The 8,897-nt window shown below is 39.0% G+C and overlaps 3 protein-coding genes and 1 non-coding gene across 4 annotated transcripts in view; 2 read left to right on the top strand and 2 right to left on the bottom strand.

Moving 5' to 3' along the window:
• Positions 1–2,438: 2,438 nt before the first annotated feature.
• LOC109535025 (WD repeat-containing protein 61) lies at positions 2,439–4,499 on the bottom strand. Its single transcript, XM_019900840.2, has 8 exons — positions 4,376–4,499; positions 4,204–4,261; positions 4,022–4,149; positions 3,383–3,549; positions 3,095–3,330; positions 2,852–3,039; positions 2,629–2,800; positions 2,439–2,566 (listed from the first exon to the last, which is right to left on the bottom strand). Exons 2-8 carry the CDS (start codon positions 4,204–4,206, stop codon positions 2,474–2,476), a joined length of 987 nt encoding a protein of 328 aa, XP_019756399.1. The 5' UTR covers positions 4,207–4,261; positions 4,376–4,499; the 3' UTR covers positions 2,439–2,473.
• Positions 4,500–4,728: 229 nt separating this feature from the next.
• Trnak-cuu lies at positions 4,729–4,801 on the top strand. The gene has a single exon. It is a non-coding gene; the product is annotated as a tRNA-Lys (tRNA).
• Positions 4,802–4,917: 116 nt separating this feature from the next.
• On the bottom strand, positions 4,918–6,527 carry LOC109535027 (max-like protein X). The gene is made up of 4 exons (XM_019900841.2): positions 6,306–6,527; positions 5,985–6,146; positions 5,705–5,925; positions 4,918–5,613 (listed from the first exon to the last, which is right to left on the bottom strand). Exons 1-4 carry the CDS (start codon positions 6,364–6,366, stop codon positions 5,440–5,442), a joined length of 618 nt encoding a protein of 205 aa, XP_019756400.2. The 5' UTR covers positions 6,367–6,527; the 3' UTR covers positions 4,918–5,439.
• A 797-nt stretch (positions 6,528–7,324) lies between these two features.
• The window catches only part of LOC109535024 (major facilitator superfamily domain-containing protein 12), an 11,987-nt gene continuing 10,414 nt past the window's right edge, over positions 7,325–8,897 (top strand). The window contains exon 1 of the mRNA XM_019900839.2: positions 7,325–8,203. The gene's annotated coding sequence lies outside the window, so the exon portion shown is untranslated. The remainder of the gene's footprint in view (positions 8,204–8,897) is intronic.

Raw genomic sequence — 8,897 nt, forward strand, 5'->3', positions numbered from 1 at the left:
ATTTTTACACTAACACGAAATCACTGATAATTGCTGCTCTAATGCGAATTTGAACTAACAGTACGGCCTGTGATTTTACCCTTATTTATTGACAGATTCCCACCCCCAGGTTGGGTGGAGTTTGAGTCAAATTTTCCCCAGATTCTTCGCGTAGGGAGGAGCTTGTAATAAGCTCCAGCCCTGAGTTCTACGAACTTGAGAAAGTTCTCGTTGGGCGGTAGAACGACGTACTTGAATAGGATGATCGGAATGTGGGTCAGCTTTTGTACATAAAATCTTCCTTTTAAAACTGACGGGCGATGCCCTTGAAACGGTCCCCAATAGTTCCGCATGATATCCTATCGCTACTGTACATGTCAACCTTTATCTGCACGGCTTCTATGTCCACTTTGGTGGTCGTTTAGAATTTATTGGTTTCGTTATTTACTTACGTCTTACAATAATTCGAAATGTACTGTTTACTGCGACTTATTTGTTTCAGAAAACATTAATAGATTGCACTTAAGAACGCCATTAAAACAGAGTGTTTTTTTCCGATTTAGTATCGATCACCTACGGGTCGAGTTTTTTCTTTTAGCTTGATGTAATTGATGTAAATGTTCCCGGAAATCGGCAATATACGGCTTGTTTATTAGTTATTTGCGCAATTAATATAATTATTAACACAAGCAACACGAAACTTTGTAGTATGGAGCCTTAATTTGCGAAAGTCAAGACCGTTTGACCTGATGTTCTTTTCATAACAACAACAGCAATATTAAAGAAGTTCAGTGGTTTTTTTCTGATCAATTAAGCAAAATAAGATAAAGAACTAATGATAGATAATGCAACTAAAGAAGCTAAAGCATAATAAAATGCCTGAGCTTTCTGAGCAAAAAAATGGTTCTTCTTCTGTTGAATCAATCATGATTGGCACGTTTTCATAATTGCTGTTAATTACGTTCTAACAAAGTGTCGTTAATTAGGAACGAAAATGTACTTAATAACAAGCTGTATTTTTGCGTAAACTTCCAACATTGTCTGCGCCTAATTGACTTGAAAATGTAGCTATTTTTGAACGAAACGTGCACGTAGACAGACGAGAAATTGTTGAATAGAAAATTAGCACAAAATGGGAATGTCGAATAATTAAGACAAATAGGTTAATACTGTTTAAATGAATCGCATTAGCAAAATATACAATAAAACTGGTCATTTGACGCTTTGATAATAATAAATAACTAGCAAAAACAATTAAGGATAAATTAGCATAAGTAGTTTGAGATAATTGAAAATAAACGTTAATATGTTTCACCAATATATGTAGTTCCATTTTCTTCAAGTTAGTAAATATTTCGCGGATGCTAAATGCGCATTAATGCTATTAGTAAATTTTTCTAGCTTCTGATGTAGTTTCAATATCAATTTGTTATATAAAGACACTTTCGTTTACACCAATACTAACTGGTTACGAGCCACAGTTCCTTGATAAGAAAGGTCGTCAGCTCATTGATCTTCGCTAAGAATTTCACCAATCTTGAACGTTCTGGTTCCATTTCGCTGATTTTTGCGCTACGCTTTAGACCAACTCTAGGAAGAAAAACGCGTCAACACACTCAACATAAAACAGTAAACGTTAGGTCAAGTTCATCCGCATTCGCTTCCGAGGTCGCGTATCCAAACGGGTTTTCCTTCCATGAAGTGGAATGCAGGAATCAATTGCAACTCGTGTTGAGGTGGACCACTTATACTATACAAATAAAAAAATCAGAAAAATACGTTTTTAAATGAGTAAACCCTTCGTTTGGCCTAAATTAGCATATTAAATTGGGCTAGCAATTTATATAATGCTAATTAGTAACTGAAATCTAAAATCTCTCTCAATATCAACCGCCTTCTTCAGTATATCCTTAGACATGCACGACCTTTACCTTTTAAACCGCAAATTTCTCACAAATACTTCGACTTAAATGCGATATTGACCCACTGCCAATTTCCTGCATGTTAATGGGTAAATGAGGTCCAAAAATTGCTTGATGGATTAGATTTGCGGGTTTATGTATTAAGCATTAAACAAATAGATTGTTTAAAAACCCAAGTTTACCCGATTCGGAGATGTTTTACCTGTCGGTAGAAAAAACGGCGGGTTTTGCGTGTAACATTTCAGTAATTTTGTCGGTTAGCGGGATAGTAAGATCACATTCGATTCTGCAATTTTCTATTTAATGGCTTTTCTTAGAAATTATGCGCTTTTATTACCCTAAAGGCAACCAAAATTTGTTTTTATATATATATATATATCGAGCGCCTTATTAGATCAGATTCCTTGCAGAATTGTTGTGAAGTGTTAAAACCTGAATGGATTTTATCTGCGGCTTTCGATACACACAATTTTTTTTCCAGCGCAGGACAAAAGAAGGACCAGTGGACAGAACGTGGCAAACAAAAACACAGTCAAATTGATAAAAACAATGAAATAAAATCTCCGATACGCTTAGGACTTGGGACAACCGTAAACGATGATACTCTTATCCTCGGACACTGAAAGAATCTTGCTGCTGTCTGGACTATACTTCACGCTCCAAACCTGCAACAGTAAAACCCGGTACGCTCGTTTCGAACTATCGAGCTTCTGGTGGTTTAACCGACCTGGTCTGTATGTTCGCTGAAAGTGTGCACACACTGTCTGCTCTTGAGCTCCCAAACTTTGACGGTTTTATCCGAACTTCCCGACACGAAATTGTTGCCATCGGGCGAAAAAGCTACGCCCAATACCCAGGAGGCGTGTCCGGACATAGTTCCCACCAGATTCGTGTGTTGGCTAAATGAAAATAAAAATTAGACGCAAATAAACCCGCTGGCTCGAACTTACACGTCATAAAGCTTCATATGACCATCATCAGAAGCCGTCAGTAGCAATTGACTATCCGGCGAAAAACACAGAGATCTAATGGGCATAGCGTGGCCTTCCAAGGTATGCCACAATTTGTTTGAAGCCACATCGAAGATATTGATAATACCGTCAATGGCTCCACTGGCAATGTACTTTCCATCAGGGCTCTGCCGATAGGTAAAATGGATCTAGAATAAGCTAGAGCGGCGTATAGGCACTTACATAAGCGACACTCAAAGTGAACTTTCCCCTGGTATCAAACGGAAGTTCTGTGTTGGCATTTTCCACGCTATACTGGGAGATTTTCCCCGAGTGGCTTCCAGATATGATATATTTATCATCGGGACTAAATTCCACTGTCCACAGGTCAACTGGCCCTACATCAACATTGGCAATTTTCTCGCCTTTCTCCAAGTCCCATATTCTCATTGAGGCATCCAGAGAGCTGGACGCGCATACTAGACGCAAGCAATGTTCATTAACTAGTCAAAGTAATACACAGAAACCTACGTTTTCCATTGTTGCTGACTGCCACCGAAATCACCCCTAACGAATGTCCTTCCAGAGTGTGTTTCAACTCCAGTTTATCCTCATGCAAGTCCCATACCTTAACTAAATCATCCACACCGCCTGTTATGATGTATTCAGCCGGTGCGTCGTCAGACATAACTGAATCTCTAAAGCAAATTTTATGAGAATTAATTTAAGAAGATTAAATTAATAAACAAAGAGTGTGCTAAGAAGCAAGGAAATGAAAATTCTACGTACAAATAAACCCTACGGAATCAAATAAGAAGCTCGGACATACGGAGGAACATAAATTTTACGATGTCGTTCGGTTTGTACGGTCAAGACGCCGAAATTAGGGGAATCACGTGCAAAGAATGGACAATGATCCACGGGCAAAATCGGCAAAGAATGGCACCAGAGTTGGACACTCACATCACCAGAGGCCGGATGAAGGGAAGACATGGTCTTCAAAGTAAGGGGGAAGATCATTTCCGAGCAATTTCTTTACTTATGGTTTCTTCTCAGCAACTTAATGGCATGATGATTTGCCCTCAAAATAAAGCAACTCAGTGCTAAATAACATTAAGGGAGGGAATTCTTGAAGCGCGAAAGGAAAAGAGTTAAGCCGATGGATCAAACCTTGATTTTTCATCGTCTCCGCCTGGGGCGTCGGGTTCTTTAGGTTTTTTCTCCGGTAAATATCTGCCCCATGCACACGTCCATATGCTTTCGTCATGGGCATTGTCTTTTTTGCAGAGCACTGAATACTGAAACAGAAGTCCGTCCCACCAGTCCCAAATCGCTTTTTTCGAAAATCTTACCATGTTGCAGGCCGAGCAGGAGAAGTAAAAGGCCACCGGTCTCAAGTCTCAAGAAGCCCTATGGTAAGAGTATTTTGCATGAATACGGTCCAAATTGTAAATAAAGAAATTAATGAATCTGACTTGGGGCTTTGATGGAAAGACGCTGCTTGTTAAAGCTTTGGGGTTTTACCTTAATTTATCCTCTGGAAATTTCACTGTTAATCCAAAATTAATCCTTAAACTGTTATAAACAAATGCTTTAAACGCCGTAAAAAGTTGGGTTAGGGTCGACTGTTGTGTTAAGAGAAGAATTGGGCCAGTGGCGGCGAAACACACATTAGCGGCTCGTGAAAGGGGGCACAGATTACTAAACCGGATAATAAATTTTACATGTACGAGCGTTTATAAATAGAAAAGTTTTTAGAGTGGTTCGATTCGGTTCTAATGCTGTAGAACAAATCTTAGATAGCTAATTGATATTATGTAACACCTGCAATATGAAGAAAACTGAATGTAAACGTGTTCTGCAAAGTAGTATATCAAGCCCGGCTAGCTCAGTCGGTAGAGCACGAGACTCTTAATCTCGGGGTCGTGGGTTCAAGCCCCACGTTGGGCGAAGACTTTTTTGCAGTTTTCTCCTTTTCATTGAAATTCCAAAATAAATCTTTTTTAATGAAAAGAAACAAAGTCTTTTAAAATCGTCATATAATTATGAAAAATATACACTATGGGAAACAAAAAATAAACTTTTTATTATCATAATCTTGTCAATTAAGTCAAATAAGCCCCGTTTAGATCACAATATAACATTCACTTAAATAAAAACAGTTGAAATTATTATTATTATTACACCCTTATTTTTTAATTTTCACACTTTCAGCTTACATTTGTTTTTTGCTTTATTTTATTCTCTTGGGCAGTCCTAGCGATGGCTGAAATATTGCCAAAACGTTCGCCTAGGACAAACTGTATAACCTGCTACAAAGTTCGAAACACCCTGTATGAAACCGGCAAGCACTTGAAAAAAAACCGTTGAGAAACCCAAAGATCGAACAATTGAAAAGCTGGAAAGTTTAATAAAAAAAAACCATAATCAAGTGATGCTAAATTTATCGCTTCATCCAGTATTCGGAAAGACAAACCCAAAAAAGTGTCAAGGAAATAAAAATTAATGAAAAGTTTGCAATTTCCTTCCTGAGGCTTCTTATGGCTGAGATTGAGAACTAAACTAGTACAGCAACTTTTGCGAGAAAATCATCCACGAATTTGGCTGCTGTGCCGTCTCAACACTTGGTAGACGGTTTCTTTCAATGTTTGCGGCTTACAGTACTCCTCCAACCAGCTAAACACGCCGGCTGATAGCTCGGAAAAATTGCTAACTGATATTGCACTAAATGTGAGGAATAGCTGATCCATGATGGTTTGAAACTAGACAAAAAATACGAACCGTATATATGAGATTATCCTGGTTTTGAGGCAATATTTACAAAAATAAACCTAAAGAGCTGATAAAGCTTACCACGGAGAACTTGATTTCATCCGAAACAGGAGTCTCTGTGTGCCCAGGCTGAGACTGCTGAGCCTTTACAATCAGCTCATAGTTGGTCTGCATTATTCTCAATGCAATCACCTCCTTACGCAAGGCATTGCGGTCGTCCTCCTGCTTCCGTTTCTGCTGTTGTAAGTACTGAATATAATCAATGGATTTCTGCAGAACTGTGGCCTTGCTGAGTTTATACCCTAAGAATAAATGCGATCATTAACTATTGCTGCCCACAGGAAGAATGTTTCCTATTCACCTGAAACGTCAGTCTGCTGGCAAGTGGGGACCAATTCCTGCAAAGTGTCGTAGCCCCGTTTAATTGCATCCCGTCGTTTCTGTTCAGCTTGAGTGTGAGCCTCTCGTCTTCGCTCCTTGTAGCTCAATGATGAGTGTCTAGAGTCCATATCATCATCATCATCTTGAACAAGATCAATGTTTTTTATGGAAATTATCAACTGAGTCCTGTTGTTTACTCAAGCGAATTAAATCGATGTTCTTTAGTAAACATCCAGGACAATTTGCATAGAGCAGTTCAACGATAAAACATAAAGATAAGAACGAGAAAACCAGACCTTACCAGACTGGTTGCTGTTTATGGAGTTTCTGCTCGAACTGAAGGCCAGATGTTCCTGCGACATTATGTAGTGAAAACGGAGACCTTTAACTGCATTAATAGACAAAATCAGCGGCTAAAAAGACTGAACAAACTAAAATAATTAAGAATAACTGTTCAAACTATATACAATTTGCCATTATTACATTGTCAACTTTGAAGTTTGCGGTAAACATGTCAGTGCGAGCTGCGAGCACTTGAGAAGAAGACAACGGGATGGAATAAATTTGCAACTATTCAGTAAATACCCATTGAAGATTGTGTTAATTTAATAAAGAAACATTGAAGTTTATTATGGAGTACTGTCCATCGAGTTTGGGCACATTATTGAAGTAGAAATGTTCTGTTGAATTTTTCTCCGTTTGATTCAACGCGACAGAGGAAGACAGACTGAGAATGAACGGGGGACAACGCAAGAGAGATATTTAATAAAACTTTAAAAATTTAAATATAGGAAGGCTTAAAATATTTTTATCTCTATTAAAAGTTCAAGGTTAAATCTATTTGAGTATTTAGCATTTACCTTTCTTGAAATTTAATTTCTAAAACATTTCTTGACCATAAATGGAGCATTCAAATGAATTGGCATTTTGTAAATTTACTTAGGAAAATGTCGTCCTTAAGTATGCAGAATTACAACCTCAGGTATTTTTGAGTTTTCGAGTCAGTGTCGCTCCCGAAGGGTTCGGCACAACAATTACATTAAACCCTGCTGGATATCGAAGTCTATTTGAACATCGGCTGGATTCAAACTTTGGGGACGACACTGATTTGAATGCGAAATAATCTTTTCAACTCTCTAATTGCGTGTCTGTTGTTCTCCTAACAGTGTCGTACCCAAATAGCTTGGCATAGCAATCACTTTAGAGTTTACTGGCTGTTCAAAAAGATTTAGAAATAGGACATCTTCCATTTTCAATCTCAGACTCTGGAAGAAGAACAACCTGCAAGTGATTCTAAATATCTCTCAACTCCCGAACAAACCTCATTCAATGTCACAACGACAACGCCAGAACTCTCTAATCCCATACCTCCATCCCTCACTCAAAATTCCATGTCTAGGAAAAAGACCCAAAAGGTCCTGATCCCACGAGGCACCGTAAACCCTAATGAAGACACCCTTATCGAAATACCCACATCCCTGAAGGAAAAGCCGATGGTAATCGCCAGCCAACCGCACCACAGCTTTGGGAATACCAGCAGACCATTGGAAAAATCCTTCACAAGGTCCACCTCACCTATAACAAGTGCTGGTAGAGCTGGATTCCACTCTACGACCATCCCAGATCCAGTATTTTCCAGCAGCATGGTGGAAATGGACGATATGAGGTTGCCTGATCTGGATTCTACCGAACAGGAGGAAGCAATGATGGTCCAGGAGAAATTGCGGGCGTTTCAAGAGGCGCGCCGCCGGTTCCTGATGGAGGCTACCCGAGTGGCAAACAAGTCGATCCAAACGAGTCCTTTGAGTTTTTCAAACAGCTTCCAACAGGATGACGTCCAGGGTTGTTCCTCTAGATCCAGAATGGGGCGGAAGCATCATGGTAGAAGGACGAAGTCCTCTAGAAGCTGGGACGATGAGGATGATGACCAATGTGGATGTTGACAAAAAAGGTTCTTCTAGAATGTTTCATGTGACGCTACTGATCAACCGACCCATTTAAAAATTTCACTACAGTTTAAACAAATAAATCAGATAAAGAGCGACCGTAATAATTATTGACGAAATGGGATTTCTTTTCGAACAGTGTGATCAGGTATTCTCCTTCACATTGAAGTTGTTTTTAGCTGTCGATCGAGTAAATAAACAGACCTCAACCATCCAACTTGCAACATTCTGCTTATCTTTGTTTCAATGCCAGGTATGTAAATGCATGAGGAAAACGTGGCTTTGATTGAAACTTGCTCTGAAAGGTTTCCTGCTTACCAAATAAGCGAGGGAGTATCAGTCTAGTTACGGGTATTTTCAACAAAAAAATTTACCTGCTTACCTGGTAAGCAGGGAAACTTTTCTGAGTTAATTTTCATCCAGATTACTTGTTCGGTTTCGGACCTATTAGTCTCAGCCGCCTGATGAGGACTAATAGGTCCGACACCAGTCCTGGAGGTTCTTGCTTGGGACCTGGTAAAAAGCAATTCTTTACAAGAACAGTCTCCAGTAATCCAGTCTATTGAGCAATTGAGCCAACCGTTCATTCAACGGCTAGAATGGAATTTCCGGATCATTTGACTATCTATTTTTGTGTGTTCATTATTCCTTGCAACGCAGGTTTACACTCCACTTTCAGCCGCGTTGTGCAAACACAACGACACTAAACAAATACCTAGGCTTCATTTTGCGTAGCTTCCATAGTTCACATAGCTGATAAAAGGATGTTTGTAAATACCATTGACTGATTGGGGTCGAAAACACCTGATTTCTAGTTGGCTTTGTTTTCCAAAACACTCTTCAAGAAACAGTCATCACTAGAGGGCGGAAAATATGCAAAGTGCATATCTATGCATTTTTTGCATATTTTATCCAATTTCATGAAAAATTGCATATATCTAAAAAAT

Source organism: Dendroctonus ponderosae, unplaced genomic scaffold (genome assembly GCF_020466585.1).
Source record: "Dendroctonus ponderosae isolate FM_Combo_2020 unplaced genomic scaffold, Dpon_F_20191213v2 Dpon_F_20191213_1, whole genome shotgun sequence".
Lineage (NCBI taxonomy): Eukaryota > Metazoa > Arthropoda > Insecta > Coleoptera > Curculionidae > Dendroctonus > Dendroctonus ponderosae.

What these genes read in the sequence shown, in the direction of transcription:
- LOC109535025 (XM_019900840.2), bottom strand. An exon ending in GGAGACGATGAAAAATCAAG is followed by an intron (nt 3,550 to 4,021) that starts GTTTGATCCATC and finishes AATTTGCTTTAG; the next exon opens with AGATTCAGTTATGTCTGACG. An exon ending in TCAGCGAACATACAGACCAG is followed by an intron (nt 2,567 to 2,628) that starts GTCGGTTAAACC and finishes TTACTGTTGCAG; the next exon opens with GTTTGGAGCGTGAAGTATAG.
- LOC109535027 (XM_019900841.2), bottom strand. Translation starts at nt 6,366, where the DNA reads ATGTCGCAGGAACATCTGGCCTTCAGTTCGAGCAGAAACTCCATAAAC. An exon ending in CATAAACAGCAACCAGTCTG is followed by an intron (nt 6,147 to 6,305) that starts GTAAGGTCTGGT and finishes ATCTTGTTCAAG; the next exon opens with ATGATGATGATGATATGGAC. An exon ending in ATGAAATCAAGTTCTCCGTG is followed by an intron (nt 5,614 to 5,704) that starts GTAAGCTTTATC and finishes TTTTTTGTCTAG; the next exon opens with TTTCAAACCATCATGGATCA.